The 25,592-nt window shown below is 42.2% G+C and overlaps 3 protein-coding genes across 5 annotated transcripts in view; 1 reads left to right on the forward strand and 2 right to left on the reverse strand.

Annotated features, from left to right (window-relative positions):
- LOC137296776 (uncharacterized) overlaps positions 1-2,766 on the forward strand; it is a 29,498-nt gene extending 26,732 nt beyond the window's left edge. For both annotated transcript variants that reach the window (XM_067828628.1, XM_067828627.1), the window contains exon 6: positions 437-2,766. In XM_067828628.1, the coding sequence (XP_067684729.1) occupies positions 437-688 (252 nt within the window). In that variant the 3' untranslated portion in view covers positions 689-2,766. The remainder of the gene's footprint in view (positions 1-436) is intronic.
- A 4,233-nt stretch (positions 2,767-6,999) lies between these two features.
- Positions 7,000-24,377, reverse strand: LOC137295666 (methylglutaconyl-CoA hydratase, mitochondrial-like). Of its 2 annotated transcripts, XM_067827134.1 has the most exons (10): positions 24,332-24,377; positions 23,722-24,009; positions 20,715-20,782; positions 17,815-17,902; positions 16,684-16,863; positions 10,848-10,904; positions 10,241-10,428; positions 9,574-9,624; positions 8,949-8,996; positions 7,000-8,294 (listed from the first exon to the last, which is right to left on the reverse strand). In XM_067827134.1, the coding sequence occupies exons 2-10, from the start codon at positions 23,885-23,887 to the stop codon at positions 8,217-8,219; spliced, it is 924 nt and encodes a 307-aa protein (XP_067683235.1). In that variant the 5' UTR covers positions 23,888-24,009; positions 24,332-24,377; the 3' UTR covers positions 7,000-8,216. The 2 variants fall into 2 exon arrangements, with proteins under 2 accessions (XP_067683235.1, XP_067683234.1); XM_067827133.1 differs by lacking the exon at positions 24,332-24,377 and having other exon boundaries at positions 23,722-24,328.
- On the reverse strand, positions 18,773-20,363 carry LOC137296478 (DNA-directed RNA polymerase II subunit RPB1-like). Its single transcript, XM_067828266.1, has 2 exons — positions 20,355-20,363; positions 18,773-19,972 (listed from the first exon to the last, which is right to left on the reverse strand). Exons 1-2 carry the CDS (start codon positions 20,361-20,363, stop codon positions 18,848-18,850), a joined length of 1,134 nt encoding a protein of 377 aa, XP_067684367.1. The 3' UTR covers positions 18,773-18,847.
- Positions 24,378-25,592: the final 1,215 nt, after the last annotated feature.

Genomic DNA, 25,592 nt, shown 5'->3' on the forward strand with positions numbered 1-25,592 from the left:
CTGTTCATTTTAGGCTACATGAAACAGGCGTTCCTAGGATGGAATACCAGAATATGCGAATTTCTGAACCGTACTATACAAGCACTATGGCTGACCGACATGAGTCTGTATAAAAGCAAAACTATGAGTGAACTGAGTCGAATGAGATCAGCCATTTTCGAGGGTTGAATAGATTCAACTTGGGTACACCAGTATTGGGACACCCCGGCCCATTCAGTTTCAGGAATACGTACTGCCACAGACGTAATGCCAAACATCAAGCATTTATGCCAGTGTGTTCCAAACCCAGTACTACTGACAGTATACTAATATTTCTAAATATCCAGGTCGCTTTCTGTCTTGGCGACACCGAGTACGTTTCAGTTCCAGGAACCTTTCTGTGCCCTGTACCCTAACCTCTCAATGTATCAAACCCTTTCCCCATCCTACCTTTCAGCTAATCCGGAAAATGAATGCAGACGAAAGAAAAATGAAGAAAAAGGAAGTTTTTCCTGATAACGACTATGATGACGATGCTGAGACGGAGGTGGACGAAATGGACGCGTCCCAGACGATGTCTTACCGGAAGCGGAACGGCGCGACTGTGGCGATAATGTATGCAGCCTTCATACACCTGCAGGATACAGAGTCATCACTGAGGTACGCCCTGCGGGTCTTGGAGCCACCTCGAGACGCCATGAACTTCTAGGGGGAACTCATGTCTGACGACAAGGTAGTACTGCGCATGTCGCATCCTCATCTGTCTCAGATAATGGAAACTCGTCAACACGATCTCCTTTAGGATAATGACAGTGGATGATTCCGGTAGAATTATTGTGGACACTAAAGCTCAGTATCCTCCTGTCTCCTACCATGGGCGATTCCAGTATATTCTCCATTGTACCAAGAGGGTGAGTTCCAAACTTGCCATCAGTTGATGCACCTTATGAAACGTTAAGTTGTTCCTGTTCCGCTATAGTACTGTCACTAATGCCTGGATGTGAAGCTGACTGTCATGACAGAACCAACTGCATGTTCTCCCATGTGCTCCGTCCTGGGCAATAACTTCTCTTTTCTCCTCCAGTTCGTGGGATAATCTCCATATATACTGAGGGAAAAATTAAGGGATCACATCAAAGCACAAGTGTTCCCTTGTTTATTTCCAGGTTTCTTCAAAGAAACAAAAATTCACAGAGAGAAACCTTCACAGAAAGAAACCTCCACAGAAAGAAACCTTGGGAAAAAAAGAACACTTGTCCTTTTATGTGATCACCTTATTCGCTCCCTTGGTATATTATTTATATCCCGTATATAAATAACACAACATGGAAGACCAAGTAATAATTAATGGCCTAACATATAATTAATGATTTAACATGGTTTTGCTCACGAAGTTTAGCTACCCCCACCCCCACCCCCAAACCCCACCCCTTAATTAATTAGACTCGCTGAGCTAGTGATACTTTACACGTCATCATTTTGAGTATGATAGCTGTGTGTATACAAGCTGGTACCAAAGACTATGAAGACTAAGTGTCGGGCGACAGATACGGAGATCTCGGGGTGACTAAAAGCGTTGGCTTTTAACTTCTGAATCTTCAAAGGAAACGTTTTGCTTGAGATTCACCACGTTTAACGTATGATCCTTTCAATGATCTGTTGTTACCAAACACCTCTGAGACCACACTTGCATATGACATAAGGAAATTCATGAAGTGATCTTTTGTAACGCACAACCGTGTATAGTTAACTGACGATAATAATGTACAGTCAGCAGAAACAGTCGTGCTCTATCACGACACTGCGTTGTGTCACAAGAAGGTCTCGTCACACAAAACGTCTTGTTCGACAGACGTGAGGTCTCATTACACTAAAGTATTAGTTATACCCAGTGTGCCAAATAGTCACTCAACCGCTACCCCGTGACTAGTAAGTATCCAGTCGGGCCCGTAAATGTCTAGGCACTGGCAAGACTGGCAAGTGATTTTTCATGGGGTCATATTCTTAGTATTTCACGCTCTCCGAGTCTTAAGTTATTATAGACTTCTTAAGTCATGCAACATCATGGCCTGATATGTGGTGGTATTTAATGCTTCTGTAACATTTTGCGTAGTCTCTACATTCAAATTTCGGGCTTGTGAAACGTATTGAGGGCAAGTAACTTTCACCCATAGCTAGCCCGACTGGCTAGCAAAATTAGGCAACTATTTGGCACACTGGGACTCATATCCTTTCTTCCATGAAGCAAGTGTTGGTCAGCCTTCAGTGTGATGTTCACACCCATAGAAGGCAGTATCTGGTTACGGGTAGTAGTTGATGAGCGTGTGTGCGTCTGTCTGTTTGTTTCAAATGGCTGTGTTGGTTATGTACATATTATATCATCGCATATTCTTCACTCATGTTCCTGTGCGCATTGTAAAGGTATTGCATACATTGTAAATACATGCCTTATATGTTGTATTTAAGTTAGAAGGCTGGACGTGTTAAGTGAGTGAGTTTAGTTTTACGCCGCTTTTTAGCAATATTCCAGCAATATCACGGCGGTGGACACCAGAAAATGGGCTTCACATATTGTACCCATGTGGGAAAGCGAACCCGGGTCTTCGGCGGAACGAGCGAACGCTTTAACCACTAGGGTACCCCACCGCCCCGGACGTGTTAAGACATCCATTACATATTCTCACTCATTGTCATTGTGAAAACTTCCATGTATCATCCATTTCACCCTGCATCCAGCAGCATCGACATCGTTTACTGATCTGCATTATTAAACCAGTACCATCATGATTATCGTCAGTTTTGTGTTGTATCACCACCAGGGGGCCAGGGGGTGGTCGGGGGAGGGGTCGGGGGCTCACATGTTCTCTAATAGTCCAAGGCAGGCGTTTTCCTCATAACATCCACAGACATGTCCCTGCCATGTCCGCGAATGAAGAACTTTAAGTCGTCAGAGTCGGCATCTCGACTATTTTGGATTCAGGTGTCCTTACGAACAACTTCGTTGCTTAGCAACAGTTCTTAATTATTTGCTCGCTGGCAAATTTTAGCTGGTGCTTAAACAGTCACGTCATCGTTTTTTTTTCACAAAGCGACATAAATCGACATCTTGTACCAAAACATAGCATACATTCTACGAGTTTATCAAAGTAATTTACAAATACGTGATTTATTACGATTTAAATGCCTGGAAATAGCGACACGGAAACATGGTGTCAGATGTTTATTAAAAAAGACATTTTCGTTGTGATGTCTTCTGACAGATAAAAATAGGAGAGTTTGGGGAAATGACATGGTCTGTAAACATTGAGGCTAGGTCGACGACAGCTCCTCGTTTTTTTAATGACCCACATTTGTTACAAATCGTCAAGCGGCGGGCAGTCATGGAGAGGCTTTCACTTACTGAACATTGCCTGAAATACGCCATCAAAGGATATATGCACGACAAATGTCACGCCTATCCAATACACGAACAAGCCCACTGAGTGCACAATTGCACATTCCTAGGTGTACATATCTCGCATAATGCTCGCAGTTAAGATCAAACCACTCAGAACCACCTTACGAGTGCAGTGTTATCATAATAATAATCATCATCATCATCATCATCACTTGCTAGATACATTGGATTAAAGTTTATGTAGGTCTTCATTCAAATGTCGGCCAAATATTTTGCCGCTGGGTGACTGAGGTCACTGTTGGAGTGTACAGGTGCACACCGTATTTATAGAATACATGATAGTGTAGCTGATCCAGTGTAATCAGCCCGATTAACCACTAGATAACTATTCAAGGGGGGATTTCACGTTTATGAAAGAAGTCCTTTGTCAGACTCAAAAACTTGATGCTCGGCGTCCCGAACGTATAGAGAGGTTTCCCAGCGTGGACGTGGCTCCAAATCACTTGCCACTGTTTGATAAAGCGAATGTTTACTCCGCTTTGCTGTGTGGTTATGTAGTTGGTGAATCAAGGTGTCTAACAGCTGCAAGTACAGTATATCATGGAGCAAACATTACCCACTGTGTTGTGCTGCAGGGTTAATTGGCTGAATCAAACCTACCTTGCCACCAGTCACGCAATGCCATGTCTCATGTCTTGTTGATATATTTTGTTTATTTACAATTGTAAATATTTACTTTAAGTTGAACTTTCTAAAATAAATTTCAATGACTGACTGTGACGTTTTATTGAAATATTCTGCTGATGGAGGTACCGCGAGCCCTGGTATCACAACCAGAGACCACGCAATGTCGTGAGAAACGCTGTGTCATGTTGGACCTTCTGTCACCCTAACCCCACAAACATGGTCCAGTCAGGACCTACTGTAACCCTAACCCCACAAACATAGTCCAATCAGGACCTACTGTCACCCTAACCCCACAAAGATGGTCCAGTCAGGACCTACTGTCACCCTAAGGAACACAAGCACGGTCTATTCAGGACCTACTGTCAGGGTGACCACACTGTCACACAAAGATTGCCTACTCCGGATCTACTGTCACCCCGAAACCCTAACCCCACAAACATAGTCCAATCAGGACCTACTGTCACCCTAACCCCACAAAGATGGTCCAGTCAGGACCTACTGTCACCCTAAGGAACACAAGCACGGTCTATTCAGGACCTACTGTCAGGGTGACCACACTGTCACACAAAGATTGCCTACTCCGGATCTACTGTCACCCCGAAACCCACAAACATGGTCTGCTCAGGACCTACTGTCTCACTGAACCCCCAAAAGATGGTTTATTAAGGATCTACTGTCACCCGAACCCCATAAACATGGTCTTCTCAGGACTTACTGTCACCCTGAATCCCCAAAAGATGGTCTTTTCAGGATCTACTGTCACCCCGAACCCCACAAACATGGTCTACTCAGGACCTACCGTCACCCTGAATACCACAAACATAGTCTAAGTTGGACATAATCACACAAACATGGTCTACTCGGGACCTGCTGGCACTATTGTCTCCAACCGTTTCTTGAATCTTGTAGGTATAGATCGGAATAGTTTCTACAGTCGACGCATCGGGTAGCAATAACAATCTGTTCTTCCCTTTGTATTTGGCCATGGCAAAGTTTCTGCACGTATAGATTCCCTCCTGAACGTTTGCCATATTTTGGTGTTCGTTGCATTGAGGGGATGCTGCCTCCCTATCTTTGGGCCCGCCGTAGTTGGGCAAAGGGGTATGCCAAATACTGCCTTACAGTGGCGAGTCTGCTTTCCCCGTAAGCTGTCGGACGATACAAGAATCTTTCTCGCATGGATAACTGTCCATCAATTTGTCGAGGAGGTACCAGAGGAGGCAGTTGCTGTCGTATAGGTTTTCTGTTTTTGAGATACAGTAGTGGATGGAAATGTTTTCTGAAACCTCGAGTGAGGGAAGACGTTCTAAGGGTGTATAGGCTCCTTGTTTGGTGCCTAATAGACACGGTGCACCTAGGCGTTGCTGCAGCCCCATCATGTAAACTACTAGCTCAGACCTTTAGTCACCTTGAACGCAACAAACATCGTCTAATATGCCCTTCATGTTACTGCTACAGGACCACAGGCATCCAATCTGACATGTCTGTGGGATTCATAGTACCTCCTACGTAGACTATGTGTTTGGGGTCAGGTGACGGTAGGCTTTGGGTACAGTAGGTTCTGAGTAGACCATGTTTGTGGGGTTCAGGATGACAGTGGGTCCTGAGCAGACCATGTTTGTGGGGTTCAGGGTGACAGAAGATCCAGAGCAGACCATGTTTGTGGGGTTCGGGCGATAGTAGGTCCTGAAAAGACCTTCTTCTGGGGGTTCAGGGTGACAGTAGGTCCTGAGCAGACCATGTTTGTGGGGTTCTGGGTGACAGTAGATCCTTAATAGACCATCTTCTGGGTGTTCAGGGTGACAGTGGGTCCTAAGCAGACCACGTTTGTGGGGTTCAGGGTGACAGTAGATCCTGAATAGACCATCTTTTGGGGGTTTAGGGTGACAGTAATTCCTGAACACACCATGTTTGTGGGAATCGGGGTGACAGTAGATCCTTAATAGACCATCTTCTGGGGGATCAGGGTGACAGTAGGTTTGGAGTAGCCCATGTTTGTGGGTTTCAGGGCGACAGTAGGTTTGGAGCAGACCATGTTTGTGGGTCTTCAAGGAGACAGTAGGTCCAGAGCAGACCATGCTTGTGGGGTTCAGAGTGACTGTAGGTCTGAAGTAGACCATGTTTCTTTGGTTCAGGGTGACAGGAGTGACAGTAAAGACTGCAGGCCCTGAGTACACCATGTTTGTGGGGTTCATCGGGTAGCACAGGAACACAGATAGCCACTCTAACATGCCTGAATGTTACTGGCACAGAACCACATATGTCCACTCTAACATGCCCAGGATGTTTCTGACACAAGACACTTCAGGTATTTTTTCTCTCATTCGCAGTTTACCATTGAAGTGCAGGTCTGCAATTTGAAAACAGAAAGACAAATAGTGTCTATTCTGGTTGAAACTAAGTCCATAGAATTACATTTTCATGACGGAATATTCAGACTTAGCTTCTTTCTTCTTTGATAACAGCCAACACTCTGAGAAAGGACAAGGACATCACGTAACACGTAACACGTGCAGTACTGCATAACATCATCCCTAAAGTTGCAGAAACGAATCCCTTGAACACATGAAGCAGATGTGACTAACAAACAGAAATCGTAATACATCAAGGCAATAAACTAAACTCTGGTTCTGTGACAAGAAGGTTTCTTCATTAAGTGTTTCAACAAACAGTTCTGTGACAAGAAGGTTTCTTCATTAAGTGTTTCAACGACCAGTTCTGTGACAAGAAGGTTTCTTCATTAAGTGTTTCAACAAACATTCAACAACAAAACCAGTACAGGCACACTATGGCAACACTGCTTGACAAGTTATTTTAAAAATGCAATGTAGGCCATAACAATTACTGATCACATCCTTAAACAAAATGTCAGTGAAATGTCAGCACAAAATGTCAAATCAACTAGGTTGTTTAAGAAAAAACAACAAACCTTAAAATGATGTTGATATTCCTGAGTTTTTAATTTCAACTTGAAGGTGTTATTTGTCTGCCCACTGAATAACAAACTTGCTGAAGATTAAGCAGCTTTACATCGGACACATGAAGTTACAGAAGCAGCTATCTTGTTTACAAAACAGACAAGTAAAGGGAGATAACTCTCTCATCATACACCTGGATAGCTATTCTCGAAACGCTCATAGTCCTGCAAGTTCTTTACCCCATTCTTAACACATTGGCTGCGATCACAGTTAATAATTCTTAGGGCTACAAACGTTTTGAGAATAAGGCCACTGGTCTGTGGACATTCAAACCCAAATTCACTGCCAAGAGTTTCAGATAGACAGAATTTGTATTGCAACAGAGCTGAAGGTTTGTTGGGAGGAACATCATAACTAAACCTTCCCCTGGTCGTAGCAGTCTGTCCAGGTACACAGTGTCTGGAATGCTGAACCCTGATGGCAGCTCACCACAGAACAGTGTCCAAGATGGCTGACTGAGCTGACACAAAACTGCCTTATATTTCACCACGTTCAGTGTTCATTCAAGAACTGATTCTCTCAGAACAAATATTTAGTATAGAGCTGGTTTTGTTGTTTGTTGAGTAAACTGAACTAAGCAAGTTTCCAGCTATGAACAGACAATCCAACGATTAATATCACGACCAATGATCTACAAAGTTAGGATGAGATAACATGATTCAAGACAAATCAACAGCACACAATCCTGGGAGTAACCTCTTATGATAAAGATGGGTTGCTGAAGTCCAGTTCTAACCCAAATGTTTGAAAATCCTCCAGTTGCTACAGGGATGCAGACACCATGATAAACAGAGCAGAAATACTTGACTGTAAATGAGCATTGCTCAGATTTATATAGAAAATGACTGAGAGAAGTAGTTGTCAGGAAATCAGCAGCTGACAGCAAGTCCCAGATACATGTTAGTGAGTTCATTAGGACATCCTCTGTATATATCGCTAGCTGGCTCAATACACTGGTTATTACTGTTTGCAAATTGAAAGAATTTACGAAATGATTTTGTCACACAAACAGAATGTCCCAATTGTGTCCTCTTCCAACAAACATATGAATAGTTGCAGATAGAAGTTTACAGATTTGTGTTGATGTGTTTGATCTGACATGACAACCTGAGGTTTCCAACACATCAGCCGCACTTGTGAGCTTCAGTGCTAGTTGGGCACCCAGTCCAGCTCTCTCAGTGGCCCTGGTACTTGGGGGGACGTTTCTCTTTAAAAGCTGTCAGACCCTCAATTCTGTCTTTTGTTGGAATAACCTACAAACATCAGAATAGTACAGTGACTGAAAGATGTCTGTTTGATGATACTGAATCAAACAGCCACGTTGTAATGACTCCTGATAGATTAATTTGAGTACTCTACATAATTCGTGATGATTTGAGTGAGCCTACTTTCTCACGGGACAGAAAAGCTGCATATCTGCCTAATTTTCCTCAACTCAATTCCTATTAAGTCCACTGTGTATAAGTATGTTTGAATCTTTGTAAATACTCAATAAATATGATCTTACATGCATACACACAAAACAGATGAAAATAATTGAGGTATATTGAGAGGTTCTATTTCAGCACATGAACTTGTCCACTTGCAGTCTTTCTCATCGTTTATCAAATTACATATCAAATATATATAACAAACACATAAACCAACCTTAATACTTCATTTAACATTTACAATTAATGGAAAATACCCAGTTGAGTCTGAGTGAGGTGTGGACAATTTGTACAAATTATTTGGTTACTCACTGGAAAATTAGGACACCCAACTGAGACAAACACAAGTGAGTACATAACTCAGTGACCCAAAATGCTATGTGTAGCTCTGCATGGCTGAGTGGAGACAAACTGGGACTACATGATATTACTTCCATCCAGCTACCAACAGTCACTAGATGAATGTCTTCTCCTTACCTGTGCATAGTATGCCTCCTCAAACTTCAGACCTGATTCTAACTCCACCTGTAGGCAGAGAAAAACTCAATTTCACTACTTTGAATAAACAAGAGCAAGAATGAAGTATGCATCATACACAGCAGCTCACATGACTACCGTAAATAGTACGAGAGTTAATTTTACACTACTTCTAGCAATATTCAAGCAACATCATGGCCAGGAACACCAGAAATCGGCTTCACAAATAGTACCCACGTGAGGGATCGAAACCATGTCTTCCTCGTGACAAGCGAAAGATTTCACCACCAGACTACCAAATAACCCACTGTCCTTAATAAACAACAGCTTTCAATGAGTACCCTTAGTAAACAATAGCTAATCATGATTACTTTGAATAAACAACAGCTCACAATGACTACTCTAAACATTTTGATGCAAAATAACAAGTAAATGTAGTCTGTGTAAGTGGTGACAAATATACCTACAGAAGCTTTGTCATTAACTCTACAATTCCGTAAAGAAACATGACCTTGACAACGTGTCGAGTGTATTCATCACCATTTCCTAGACGTACATCACAACTACTTATGTTTTGCAAAGTGACTTTGCTTAAGGAACACAGGAGAAAATGCCACCAGTTTACCTCTAAACCTCTGTTGATTGCCTGTTTTGCCATCCTCAGTGCAATAGGGCCCTGCAAGGAAAACAGAAGAATAAAAAAATGACAAAAACAACAATGATAATATGGCTTCTGAAAGACACAGTACATAAAAAAAATTCCTTTCAAAACAGGAATGCACAGGAAATGCTTGTATTGGTGTCAACATGGCCAAGAGGATACATTCACAGCTGCTGACCTCTACACTGTACTGAACATGTAGGAAGGGGACACCGAGGAGTAACTATGACGTGCTACTTCAGTGAGATGACCACAAACTATAAGCTATGGGACTGTTCATTATATATGGCTAAAGGGTGGTGATGAACATGATTTTTATGCAGAAGCATGAACAAAATGAATGATCCCTCTGCATCTATAAAATTAATGATTACCCCCCCAACACACACACACAATTAAAAACTCCATAAAGTCATCATCACACCCCTGGCCATAAATTATGAACAGACTGAAATGAACTTTAAACATCAGCACTTAAACTAGGTGAACACAATGCTAATGACAAGATCATAGGAATGACGTATATCTTCACTAACATGCATCCACTTCTCAGTGCTGACTATAACACTTAGAGACAATAGCCGAACTCCCACGTGGCACTAAAATGTCGCGGCTAATCACTGCAACATACCTGAGGCAGTATTTCCTCTGCAAGTGTCAACGATCTCTGATAGGCTGCATCACCAGCCTCATTCTGATCAACACAATGGTTGACTAGTCCAATCTGTGCAGCCTGCTGACCATCCAATACACGCCCAGTGTAAATCAACTCCTTGGCAAGTGCTGGACCAAGCACCCTTGGAAGCCGCTGGGTTCCTCCTGTGTAGGGAGAGATTGGATCAGTAATTCTGTGGTCAATAGACTGTACAGGGCAGAGAAAGTGTTAGACTCAACAACCCTGTTACATAGCCAGTGTAACATATCCAGTGTGACATATCCTGTGTGACATATCCACTGTAACATTTCCAGTGTGACGTATTCTGTGCAACATATCCAGTGACACACTCTGTGTGGGCCACCACACATATACTGAGAGAGTGAGTGAGCGAGTGAGTGAGTGAGTTTAGGTTTACACTACCCTCAATAATATTCCAGCTATTTAGCAGCAATCTGTAATAATCGATTCTGGGCCAGACAATCCAGTGATCATGTGCATTAATCTGCATGAGTGAGAACAAGCATGGGTTACTGAAGACATATTCTACTATGGACCTTCATGGGACCACAGACATACTGACCTGCACCTGGTATGATAGCCAGCTTTGTCTCTACCAGGCCCATTTTAGCAGAAGTTGCTGGAACCAAACAACGAGAGACATCAGCTCACGTAGTAGCAGTCCTAATCTTGAATCTTTCTCACCATATGATTTGTATTTTTCATCCACAACTAAATGTATAACATTTGTTTCATTTGTTGAACTGTTTGTACAAATTCTGATCATTACCTATTTGTGTGGCAGTTCTAACTGCACAGAGAAGTGCACATGCAGTGATGACTAATGTACGCAGTGTTTGTACCAATGTGAATATGAACATGTAATTTTCTGAATAAAATTGATATTTCATACTTATCCTGACTCATGCTTAATTTATCTCCTCTTCCTGGCGAAGGTAGTGAACACCTGAAACCTCCCTTTTCCCGTCAAATCAGTCATAATGACTGAATTTTGGAATTCAACGTGCCTGAGAGGGGCGGCTGGGAGGGCTTTCGTCATGAGTCAGGATAAGTATAAAATATCAATTTTATTCAGAAAATTACATATTTTTTTTAATCCTGAATTATGCTTAATTCCTCACAGAATCCAACCGAAATCGCGGTGGGCCAGGCCATGCTGGATTCTGCTGGCTGTCAAAATTACATCCGATATTTTCTCCTCCTAACGGGAACTTTCAACAGTGATAATTCGGTCCTGTTCTTCCAATACTCATCTGTAAATTCCAGAGGAGGGGGAGGTCACATCCAGTCAAACTTGTCTTATGAAGAAGGCTTCGTTGAGTGGAATGTGATGATATTTTGAGTAACTAGGGTCCTGCTAGTATCTACTGCTACTGAATGTCAAGATATTATAATCAAGACTAGTTGCGACCCTTCTTCATGTACAAGTATCTTCATTACGAGTACGACCTGTGAAGGTCCCGGGGTAGAATAGGCCTTCACCAACTCATGCTTGCCATAAAAAGGCGACTATGCTTGTTGTAAGAGGCGACTAACGGGATCGGGGGGCCATACTCGCTGACTTGGTTGACACATGTTATCTGTTTCCAATTGCACAGGTCGATGCTCATGTTGTTGATCACTGGATTGTCTGGTCCAGACTCGATTATTTACACACCACCGCCATGTAGCTGAAATATTGCTGATTGCGGCGTAAAACTAAACTCACTCACTCATTATGAGTACAGGGTCTTAATCACTCGTGCTAGTCTGTTCGAGATGTGCGCATGGACTCTCAACCATTATACTCTGCAGAGCATCTGGTCTCCACAAGTCACGTGATAAATGGGTGAGTAAACTCAGCACCTTCAAGGGACCATTAGTTGCTGCGCAACGACGGGAGGCCCAAACTGAAGAATGCCAGTGATGTCCTCCATGGCTCTGATCCACACTGAGACAGTGTTGCAGGATATTTCCATAGGTGTCTCAGTAGATATAGTGATAAATAGGCGCTTGAAACACTGTCTTCTAGACTTGCTATGTGGGAGATATAATATCTTCAGCGCTCTGACTGGACATAATGGTAAGTCTTGCGTATCATGAGGTCCTAGGATTGAAGATAATGAGGGTATGTGGAATTGTCTATCCGGTTGACCTGACAGTTGATTCTTCGCAATAAAATCCCATCGTAGACCAAGATGTACGGTCTGTGGATGACTTGAATCGAATCTCATGCGATTTGAGTCTAGAGCGTGAATTTCTGACAATAGTGCCACTGTAGTCAAGGCAAGTGAAAACACCGTCTTCGGAGTTAACAATTCAAATGAAGTCCGGTTAAGTGGCTTGTATGCATCACTTGTGAGATGATATAGTACTATGTCTAAAATCCCAAGCTGGAGCTCTCAATCTGTGTTGTTGATCTTCCAACTCAACTGGAAGGAGCGTAACAAGGCGAGTAGCTCAGGTACTTTAGTCAGCTTGATCCCAGTCTTCATAGTGATAACCGTTGAGGGTCGTCAAGTATGTAGATAATGTAGAACCTTTCAGACCTCTGGACTGCTATTTGAGGGTGAGTCGCCTTCACAGCTGTCAATCCTTTCTTCTTGGCGTATGTCTCAAACCGTTTCCACTTGTCATCATATAAGGTGCGAGTGGATTTCCGTAAAGGTGACTGCTTTCTCTACGATTGCCAAGTATCCTCTGTGTTTTAAACAGGCTTTAATACAGTCCATACGTGAAGTCGGAATGTAGATGGATTGCCGTGCGCCTGTTTGGTGTGTGGATGGACAAGAAGATTCTTCCAAATCTGGTAGCTGTAGCGCTGACTGCCCAATTCTTCTATAAGTATTGGGAACCAATGTCTCGTTGGCCCGTAAGGCGCGATCAAAATCAGTTGTAGCAGTTTCGTCTGTTTGATTTTCTCGATGACCTTTGGTAGTAGCAGTGGATGAGAGCATCTGTTGCCCAGGCTAACGGATCTGGTACTGGTCATACAAAGGTTTGTTGAACCTTGTTGCAAATAAGTCTATTTGTGAGGATCCGAACGTCTGACCGATCAGTTGAAATGCCTCCTGATGAAGCATCCACTTTGTTGGTGATGGACAAAGAAGACGAGATAAAGCGTCTGCCATGATGTTGCAAGCTGCTGGTATGTGACATGCTTTCATCTGGAGATTCAGACTGTCGACTATGTCGAAGAATAGAAACAACAGGTGTAGTAGAGATGGAGATCTCATTGACCCTTGTTTGTTAATGCAGAAGGCCACTGTTGAGTTGTCTGTGTTGATCAACAGACTTTAGAAACTTCTTGTAGAATTCTTTCATGTTGTATATGAGCCAAAATTTTTCTTTGGAATTCTTCCTGGATAGAGAAATATTGGGGAGTAAAAGCCGGGTGTAAGACTCTGCAGCTTCTACTGCTCCCTTCTGTAACAGCATTGTCATGGTGTCGGTCAGCTTTTCTACTTTATCCTTTGCATAAACGATGGGAGCTGGTACTCTTGTGACTGGTGGTGTGGCTTCCAGTGGAATCTTGTAGCTGTCTAGAAGAATCTTCGTGACGTAGTCATCATTGAGTATTCCCCAATTCTTCCAGTAAAGTTGAAGACGTCCACCCACTTGGAAGACTCCAGTCGTTCAGAACCTGATTTTCAATGTTTAACTCCTCTTCCGTTATTGGACGAGTGGAATGACGTCTGAGAGTACTTATTTCCTCCGTAGGGACAACGAAAAGAAGACAACTTGTCTCCTCGAGTATTAAACTTCTTATCTCTTTCTCTCTGGACTCTGGAGAACTTGCACTTGTTAGTGTAGTGTTGACTTGTGTACTTGAGCACCGTTGTCAAGGTGTTGATGGACTTGATCATCATGACTTCTCTGGAGTCTTGGGCAACCGTCTTCAATCTTCCCATCATCTATTGTAGGCACAGACCAAGGAGCTTGATTAATGGGCCTTGTAAAATTCTCACTCCATGATGAGGTGGACAAGAGACCTTTTTGGACATAGCAGATTCAATCCCGCAGTAGTTGAGTCAAGGTGTTCAGACATAAACTGCTGATTCTTCTTCTGTGTGACAGTGCTGACAGGATCATTCTCTCTTCCTTGGTGGCAGGGCTGCTGAAGATGGGAGTCTCGATCTCGTTGATGGCTCTAGATCAAGCTAGTCCGAAGACGGTGCGCCTCTTAGTGGTATCCAGCTGAGCTATCCAGCTTGTTGTCTATCTTGTAGGATCTGTTGCAGGCACTAATGATGACCTTGTATGCTTCGTTTGCATCTGGTGCTCTGATGAAGGGCTCCATATGATGAAGGAAACGTTTAAGTAATTGTAGATATCGGAGCTATTGGCGGAAATGTTAATGTGTCGATGTCCTAATTCTTCATCCTATAAGTGTTGGCTTCGTTGGAGTCCTTAAATGGCGAGACTAAGTCCAGACCATTTATGATCCACGACGTGACTTCAAAGTCCGAGAGGAGGGCTTCCTCCAATGATGATGATCGGTAGTATCTGTCTTCATCCTTCTGTGAGTGAGAGGCAATCAATGGATGCCGACGATCCTTTTTATGTGAGTCAAAGTCTGAAGGGGACGACGTGTGCTGACAGCGCCTTTGACAAACTGGAGAGACTGATGAAGATCTTTTGTGTTGACGAGTAGACCTGTGAGTGCACTCATCTGGGTGAGCATACGCAGTACGTGGGTGGATCTGTCTACGACTGCGACGATGACAAAGATGATGGTGACAATCATCATCTGGAGTGAATGCAGATCTAGTGGAGAGCTCAGTCAACGTAGTGGCAGTCAATGTAGTCGAAGATTGTACTCTACGTTCTTCTTCAAAACGAAGCTCCATCAAGTTTATCATGTGCGTGGTGAACGGATGCATGAAGGCACCTGTGTCAAACAGCTGAGTTGTGTGTAGTGACAGCTGACTCGTAGAGTTGTCTGATGAGATGACCAAGGCTACTGACCTTGTAAGGGTTCCGGAGTGGTGACGATGCAGTCGGGGCCAATCTAGATGAAGGCGAAAGTTGTCTATGCCAGTTGATACTGCTCGTTGTGTAGCATCAGCAACAGCTCATCGTAGATATGTCGTTCCTGCAGAGGGAAAATCTGGTCCCCGAAAAACTTCTTCGTTGAAGTATGTTGATTCTGCGACGACTTCATTGAAGATGACTTCGTCTTTGAAGACTATGATCGAGACTTCTTAGGCTGCGACGAACCTGTCTCTGTTGAAGTTCTCTTCTGTGGTCTAGGGGACGACTCACTGGACCCAAGACATAGCCCCAGAGACATGTCTGACTGATCTCTAGAATGAATTTCAGCAGTTAATGATAAACGGTTACCCGAGGCTAAATCACCTGTTTCAGACATGGCTAACGAAAGTCGACATTGCCTGTCCCTCGCATGTCTGTGAACAGAACAAATATATATAGAAAATTCTGAATAGTGGAAGAACAAATGGACTAACACGCCGGACAAACTAAGTGCAGGTCAACCGCTGACAGACTTAATCTACACTGGGAGCATGATTTCATCAATAGAGACTAAGTTTCACAAACTAATGAAAACAAATCATGATGCATATACATAAGCAAAATACTGCATACACCATAAATTTAGTTAAAGGACCAAAATAACTGAAGAAATTATTGTCATATTCGGGTGATGAGGAGAGAGTGACAAACATGGTTAGTCATGTGACTGATTTGGTGGGAAAAGCGAGGCTCTCGATGGGAACTTCAAGGGATTTCAGGTATTCCACTACCTTCGCCAGGGAGGAGGAGATAAGCAACTAAGCATGAGTCGGGACAAGGAAAAATGATGAGTTACTATTAGTATTACATGGCAATGCAGATCTGACTGTTCACATAAATAAACACATATTTAAATTTGTCCAAACATATATTTGTCAATAAAAAGATTTTTCATATTATTGAACTGATCCACTGTTTCCCATCTTTCTGTTCTTTCCTGTTCATCTTATATAATGAATGTAACTAACATCATGTAAAAACTACGGAGGAGAGGGTGTTTTAACTTATATGCTCCCAGTCCTTTTCTTATGAACACAACATGTTTAAAACAATCCTGAACATTGTCCTCAGTATGAACCACGTAGGCTGTAAGACAAGGGGATGGGCAGTGGGGTAGCCTAGTGGTTAAAACATTCGCTTATCATGCCACAGACCCAGTTTTGAATCCTCACTTGGATGTGAAGCCCTTTTCAGGTGTCTCCCACGGTGATGTTGCTGGAATAGTAGCCATGTCAACTTCGAATACATTATGATCTCTGTGACGTCCAGACCCCCAACTCCAGTCACTAGTTCCAGGTACTGACATCTAACAGAAAGGTCACAACCTTGACCAATCATTGTTCCCCTACCCAATATCCAAGTTCATCCTGATATTTGATACCTACATGCAACACGAAGGTCACACCCCAAGGCCAACTCCAGACCTCCACCCAGTGCAGCGCCATCTATGGCTGCTATGACCGGGACGGGAAAGTTATGAATATCGTTGACAGTGGAACGCAGCTTCTGAACAAAGGCTGCCACCTGTGCGTTGGTCATCTGGGCGCGCTCCTTCAAGTCGGCACCTACAACACAATCATCAGTCTGTCTGTTCTCGGGCTCATGTTTTATGTCTTTTTATTTACTTCTAGAATGCCAACCAAACTGATATTTCAAAATACTATTTAGACTATATCTTTCATTTGTTGGCGTCTCTTAAAGATACACGATGGATCTTCAGGAGTGAGTTAATTCACCTGGGTGTGGTATCTATCTGGATGTGATAACACACCATGTGTCAGTGGCCACACAGAAACCACTCGATGCTCACAGTTCTCACAAGCTGGAACTGCAGGGAATAACACGCAAGTGGCACTGGAACAAAAAGCAGGGACTGCAGGGACAAAAAGCAGGGGGCACTGGGACAACAAGCAGGGAGTACCGGGACAACAAGCAGGGAGTACTGGGAAAAAAGCAGGGAGTACTGGCACAATAAGCAGGGAGTACTGGAACAAAAAGCAGGGAGTACTGGGACAACAAGAAAGGGACTACTGGGACAAAAAGCAAGGAGTACTGGGACAAAAAGCAGGGAGTACTGGGACAACAAGAAAGGAGTACTGGGACAACAAGTAGGGGTACTGGTACAACAAGAAGGGTGTACTGGGACAACAAACTGAGAGAGTTTAGTTTTACGTCCCACACAGCAATGTTCCAGCTATATGGCAGCAGTCTGTAAACAATTGCTGCAGACCTATTCTAACCCCGATTGTCACGAGTCACAACAAATACTGAGACAACAAGCAAGTGGCACTGGGAAAACAAGCTGGAGTAATGAGACAACAAGGTACTTTAACAAGAGAAGAGGTACACCCAGCATGTATAATGTCAGAGGTAAGGGCTCTAAATGTATGTGCTTTATCTCTAAATGCTATATTTTCCTCCTTGACTAAGCAATACATGCTGCATTGTGTATTATTCAGTGAAACTTCGTAACCATGCAAGAAACTGCCAAGTAGTGGTCTAGCTGAGATACTCACCAGCACAGAATACTCCAGGCACCTCACTACGGATAATTAGAGCTCTGATGCTCGTGTCAAACTTAACCTCTTCCAAACCATCGATCATCTGGAAACAGGAAGCCAGTTTGACTCACGCTTTCCTTATAATACAATTACTGCAGCTTGTCATCAATATGAACAAAGCAAACAAAAAAAAAAACGAGATTTGTTGAACGTTTATTGAACAGTTAGGATTAACAGTTCAAAATGAATTTAAGAAATGAACATTCCAACACTGACACAACAGTTTTCTCAACATTGTTTAAACTTCACATTTTGCTACAATCAGGTAATGTCAGTTTTTAGTTCTCTAAATCAAGTTCAAAGTAAAAACTAAACATTTGTTACGCTCAATAGTTTCAGACACACATATTGTTCTTGTCCTTCCTGGTAGACGTATTAGAACAATACTTCTGTACAGAATCATTATCAGAATCCCTTTAAGTGAAAAGCTGTAAACGTGGACAAAATACATCGTCCTGGCATTTCTCCTCAGACACATCCTCTTTTCGGTTATCAGAGTCGTGGTTGGTTGTGCTCTCTGTATCATCATGACAAGGTTTTAGCTTTTTCACAAAAACAAAAAGAATTTTTAATTGACATCAAAATTGTGATTGTGTACCCAAGGCAACAAAAGCATAAAACTGCTATATGCAACATGATTGGATCACTCAATGAAACCTACCGATCGGAATCTGTTTAACAAAAGCATCAGATTTTTTCATAACACGGAGTTGCAGGCTTTGCAATTTGAAACAGCTTGCAATTGAAAGTGATGTGCAGAGTACTTGGTACTCAACACAACAGTTTGCTTCAGTGAGGGAAGGTAGCTCACTTTGTTACACTTTAATCCATAATAGTGTCTTGTACTACACTTTAAATAAGCCTGTATTTTGATTTTTCTTGAGTTGATGCTTGATTACGAACTTGTATTGCTTTTCAGACTTACATTTAATGTTGTTCAAGTGCACTAACAGGGTCTGCCAGTATTTTCAAAGTGTGCCATATACTTTCAGTGTGCAAATGGCGCAAGGGCACAGCCTAGAATGAACACTGTAGAGGGGCAGGAAATCCTGTGTGTAAAGGAAAGCCCAAGGGTGCTGGAGGCAAACTGATGTGTGGTGGAAGAAAGTCTGTGTGTGGGATGAAAGCCTGTGTGGGAGAGGAAAGCCTGTCTATGTGTGGTAGGTGAGGGTGTGTGGGAAATGAAGGTCTGTCTATGTGTGGTAGGTGAGGGTGTGTGGGAGAGGAAAGCCTGTCTATGTGTGGTAGGTGAGGGTGTGTGGGAAATGAAGGTCTGTCTATGTGTGGTAGGTGAGGGTGTGTGGGAAATGAAGGTCTGTCTATGTGTGGTAGGTGAGGGTGTGTGGGAGAGGAAAGCCTGTCTATGTGTGGTAGGTGAGGGTGTGTGGGAAATGAAGGTCTGTCTATGTGTGGTAGGTGAGGGTGTGTGGGAAATGAAGGTCTGTCTATGTGTGGTAGGTGAGGGTGTGTGGGAAATGAAGGTCTGTCTATGTGTGGTAGGTGAGGGTGTGTGGGAGAGGAAAGCCTGTCTATGTGTGGTAGGTGAGGGTGTGTGGGAAATGAAGGTCTGTCTATGTGTGGTAGGTGAGGGTGTGTGGGAGAGGAAAGCCTGTCTATGTGTGGTAGGTGAGGGTGTGTGGGAAATGAAGGTCTGTCTATGTGTGGTAGGTGAGGGTGTGTGGGAGAGGAAAGCCTGTCTATGTGTGGTAGGTGAGGGTGTGTGGGAAATGAAGGTCTGTCTATGTGTGGTAGGTGAGGGTGTGTGGGAAATGAAGGTCTGTCTATGTGTGGTAGGTGAGGGTGTGTGGGAAATGAAGGTCTGTCTATGTGTGGTAGGTGAGGGTGTGTGGGAAATGAAGGTCTGTCTATGTGTGGTAGGTGAGGGTGTGTGGGAAATGAAGGTCTGTCTATGTGTGGTAGGTGAGGGTGTGTGGGAGAGGAAAGCCTGTCTATGTGTGGTAGGTGAGGGTGTGTGGGAGAGGAAAGCCTGTCTATGTGTGGTAGGTGAGGGTGTGTGGGAGAGGAAAGCCTGTTTATGTGTGGTAGGTGAGGGTGTGTGGGAAATGAAGGTCTGTCTATGTGTGGTAGGTGAGGGTGTGTGGGAGAGGAAAGCCTGTGAATACTAGAGTAAATTCTGTGGATGCTAGAGAAAAACTTGTGTGGGAGAGAAAATCCGAAAGGTGCTGGAGGTAAATCTGTGTGTTGGGAAAGCCTGTGACTGGGTGAATAAACTATGGGTACTGGAGGAAAGCCTGTGGATGCTAGAGTAAAACCTGTGAATGGAAGGACAGTCCATAGGTACTGGAGGAAAGCCTGTTTCAGGAGGAAAGCCTGTGTTTCACAAGGAATGCCTGTGTGGTGGTGAAAGTGTGATAAGGACTTTCAATGTTGTGTATGAGCTGATCAGATGACATCCTTCCTGAACTTCCTTCACTTCTCATGTGACATCCTAGCACTTTCGGTGTCCTTCTTCCCTTTATTCATTGCACAATCACCTCTTTCATATGAGTTAAGGTTTGAATTTATTTTAAAAACTTTTGTCCAAAACATTTTTATCAATATTTCTATCATGGATAAATCAGAATTGGATTGTGTTGCTTCACATAACGTCAACATTTCAGACTTCTAGATTATGGCCTTCAATACCACTGACAAAATAACACTTCTCCCCTACTCTGCCACCTATACGGAAACTAAATATATGTGTTTTGAACATTCACCACACTCATCGACCAGGAATACTATTCTGCATTGATGAATGGACTGGATGCAACCATTGGTAGATGGACTGTGTGAATCTATGATGAGAGTCCCATGGCTGTAATATGGGTGGATAAAAATGGATATCACATTACCATCTGTATGATGTTTCTCCCCATGGAATTCCTGGCTCTAAAGCGCCGCATGGAAAACACGACGATTCCTGAAACAATGATAAACATGCACAAGACAACATATTGTTACAGACGTAGGGGTGCGTTGGGGTGTATTACAGAGTCTCTCATGGCAGACTAGGAAATGGACGTTCAAAGTATATCACAATTTATGTCGACTTGCTCAGCAATGTCAGCTACCCATTGGTAAAAAACGGACATGCCATGGGTATATTGTTCTATGTGAAACTGGACAATCTGCTTCCCTAGTAACAACATACCATCAAGAGTTATCTCCCTTGTTTGCACTGTTTGTGAACAAACCCTATATGACAATGCAGTTAAGTATTGCAACGTTCCTGTTTGAGTCAATACTCATGCCTCCACACAGTGTACAAAATTCACCCTACTCATGCAGCTGGGGCCAAACTACTATCGAGGTGTCACTTCGGTGCAGCTCAGATTAAGGCCATCACTGACCACAAGAGTGTATCATCTCTCTGTTTAGTAGCCACCTGTCGATTCTGGGAAAGAACATATTGGAAAAGCCATCCAGAAAAAACTAGCACAAATTCACCTTCTTGTACCCAATCTTCTACTTGCCCTGCCTTAATGACAGCATTCCAAAATATTTCGCTTTCTTGTCCACCATGACACTTCATTCTCATTTGATGTTTAAGTCAGACGCATGATAAATCTCCACAGTAAACTCTTGAAAATATGCTAACTTATAACATTGCAATGTATAATTCCAGATTTTGAATTTAGAAGCAGTCTGAAACAACACACCATAAACTGAATTGTGCAGGAATGCGGAAGGACACAAGGGAGGTAACTGAAAATTAACGTCTAATCTTTGCAGACTGTATTTTTTCATATTGGTGTTTAGCAGGTGTTTAAAGACCTGACAATACATACTCTCTATGAAAGGGAGCTTACTCGAATTCTGGAACTTGCATCAAAATCATACGTATGGTACTACAAGTGTGCACACCACCTGCACAAACACTGTACCTGTTGCAACAAAATAACACAACTTTTAAGTAGTACTGCAACAACTCACCCAGACCTGGATTTGACTTGACATCTTACACTTGATTATTGATTCGATTCTTCATACAAGTAAAATACAAGTAACTCTCAGAGTCATTATTTTTTGCATGTCATCGTCAACTTGGCAATGTCTACTAACAATAATTGTTAGTAGATCAATCAGCATCAACCAATGGCATAATTCCAGCACTCGAAACTGCTCGAGTTGGAGTCAAATTACATTCTGGGTGGTTGCTTCGAAATAACTAGAAGACATATTCAAAAATGAATCAAAATAGTGACAATGGTTATCAGAAATCAAAACTAAGGTGCCATATTCGATTTTCTATGTACTGAACCGAATTGTTCTTAGCGCTAAGATAGTTGTAAGTTAATGTTAATGTATGGCACTTAAGACTGTCTCCAAAATCTAAGCCCTGCTTGTCAGGAACAGACCAAAGTGTGAAGTGTTGTTAACCCAGAGTCTTAATACCTGATGTTTAAAATTCTTACATACAAACGGACATGATGAAACAACACTGTACCTTTGTGACTGCCCTGCAGGTAGATAATACATAATTCATCATTGTCTGTGGGAGATAACTGTTCTGATTTTGAACTTCCCATATTCTGATGAGACATCAGCTATAGTTGTGCATCTGCTACAAGCCCCATCACAACAAAGAGCCAAACGACAGTTGATATGAAGGAGGACATGATGTCATTTGTTTCACTTTTACTATTTCTGAATATTCCGAGCATATACACTTCGTACTTTTACTGATGATCCCAATATTTCTGTCATTGTCTATTGTAGTAATGAACAAAAGTAGAAATAGAAAAAGAATTTTCAAAGTATTGAATGTGTTAATAATGTCTAGCTTGTATTCATGTCAATGAAAATGAAATCAACCTACCTGCAACATATACAATGTTTTCATGACTCGGTTAATGTATGACACCGTCCACCCAGCAGTGTGGGTGGGGCTTGTGTAACGTTCTTGGGTTGAAAACTCTCACTCATGTCATAAAGTTAATAGTAATCTGTGCAATAACTAACCCAATAGTGGGTCACATTAACAGGTTTATTAAGCATATTATCTAAGTACCAACCTGAAAAATATAAATTAATTTCTTATGCTGAAAAATGGGTTGCTAAAGTTGATTTATAACATGGTGATGTCCTCATATTTATTCAGGTTGACCTTAATATTAGTTTAGGTGTGCATGAATATTTTACATAGATTAAAACAGTGTCACGTGTATAACTCCATAAAAGATAGACATTTTGAAGTAAATATAAAACAAGCAATTTTGACAAGTCGTGTGCACTACACCATTCTAAAAAAACACGCTATCCATGTTTATGTTAGCAAGGACGGGTTTGAACTTTTGTGGAATCACAAACAGTGGCAAATCAAATATTTCCAGCATGCCCCTTTTACACGAAGTGCTGATTTCTTGGAAACAAGTGAAAGGCCACGATGGACAGGATGTACATCACGTAGAGAGTTTTAGGAATGAATGTCATCCTTGGAGCACAACCTTTCCTTATCATTACTCCTTCATCAGCCTCATTCTCATGGTAAAAATATAGGAGGTGACATAAATCTCTCTGTCTTTCTTGTAATATCACTTCAATATGCCACGGCTCATGAGGATACATGTACATCGTTGACCTGTGAGCTGGTGAACCTCACACCGCATCTAATCGCAGCCGCAATCTAATGAATGTGATATGTTGTGTTACATTGCAGCGCGATAAAGATTAACTACAAGCTAGTCGTGTCTTAACACCAGTTTATGACAGGGCGGACTAAACACGACCTTAACGAAAGGTCTGTTCGATCTCGCCTTTTCGCAAACACATTTACAGACAGTGGGACACAACCTCCTTATTGAGTCACAAACCTAACACTGCCACAACGTTACAATAAACACAAGCAGATCCAGGTACCTTTTCGATCGCCATCCAAGTAGTTGAGGTGGAATTCATCTTCTAATGGTTGTGGGGCATCTGTTCTGATCTTCCTACCAGCTGTCACCCCTGCAAATCTTGACAAGAGGGCGCCGGACTTGCGGGCATGACCCAACATCACTCTCGTCAGACTGGAGGCTGCCATCTTGATTCTGACCTTTAACCTTTGACATTAGTTGACCCACTCCTTCCTTCCGTAGCAAGCATGCTTTTCTCGGAATAACACGATTTGGCCACAGTTGACTTAGGTGCATGTATTCTAAAGTACTGTCGGAAATATAAAAAAACCTGTTTCTATGCTGTTACTCTGAATCCTTAAAAACTACACACCTGCAAATGGGATATGTAGAAACAGGGATAATGTACAACATCTGTATATAGTCTCCCTGGCCTAACTAGGCATTCAGCGGGGTGCGTTAGGTCAGATACATGGTCTCTGGTTAGAGGTTATCGAGAAATAGACATGACACCTCGTAAAATTGGTCAAAACTGAGAAAAAATACGTCGTCTAGCTGATAAAAGCAATAGATATGAGTATAGGTGGCAATTAGGTCGTTGAGCCAGGTATGACAACGGACCGCCGACTCACCTGGCATGAAATGCATGCGCTGCATATTGGCGCAAGGGGCCGTCTCAAAGATACTTGTGCTTTTTCATGTATGCTGAACATGTCTCATCTAAAGCTTAACAACTTACGTCTCTTTCTTTCATAAGGTCTATGGTGAGATATATGTAACACAGCACGATGCCTGATACCGATTGAAAAGCATCGTATCAATTGTCGCAAAACATACAATTAGCATGACCACCCAAAAATCGACAGGACTGGATATTATTTGTACACTGTTGACATGATTACATGATTACACAGTGGTGGTCAAATGTAATCTATGTTATATTTGGGATTACACTTTCTTAGTAAAGTACAAATTCTAGTTATTGTTTTTGTTGTTTTTTTTGTTTTGTTTTGTTTGTTTTTTGTTTGTTTGTTTTGTTTTGTTTTGTTTTGTTTTGTTTTGTTTTGTTTTTTGTTTTTGTTTTTGTTTTGTTTTTTGTATTGTTTTGTTTTGTTCCATCAGGGATTCTAACCCATACTCTCAGTACACGGCATGTTATGACATATCTTATTTCCCAGAATCCGACCTAACCATCGTCTGGTCCCGGTTTTGCCTTTGAGACGACCCCTCGTACCTATCGAAACTCCATAGTAGGTGCCTCCTTACTAGTTTTAGCAGGAAAGTTATTATTTATTACGTTGGCTATCGTTTGAAATAAGCTAAGTCTAATTTCAAAATGGGCCTTTAAAAAGCATCCTTTGCACTACAACATCACTGCACACTAATTTGCGTAAAGACATGGCCTGTTCCAAATAAGTCGCTTTGGACTGTATTGCTCATTTCTACACTAATCTCTCATCAGTAAAGTGCTTTTATTATCTTTCCTATCTCCCTGCTGCGGGAAACGTAGTTAGGCCGAACGTAGTTTAACAGACATATCACACCTTCACATATCGGCTACATAATTTGTAGAGATAAACGTGAAAAAAGCAGCTTTTACTTATTAACGATAGTACTTTTAAGCGTTTATTGTACACCGAACGTACAAATATAACCCTTGCAGAACCACCAGCTTCTTAGGCTGTATTCTTATAACTTTCGTCTTGATTCTTCCTCTTAATGATTATTCTTACTGGAGATGTTCTTGTCTTCTTGACAGGCTCAAACACTTCAAAAACAAACTATCCATGACTTTCAGTCATGGTAAAACTGTAGATGAGTCATTCTCAAAAGATTTACTGATTTTACTGATACTCAACTGATTTTTACGTATCAGGATTAAAACTTCAATGT

Source organism: Haliotis asinina, chromosome 9, assembly GCF_037392515.1.
Source record: "Haliotis asinina isolate JCU_RB_2024 chromosome 9, JCU_Hal_asi_v2, whole genome shotgun sequence".
NCBI classification, from domain to species: domain Eukaryota; kingdom Metazoa; phylum Mollusca; class Gastropoda; order Lepetellida; family Haliotidae; genus Haliotis; species Haliotis asinina.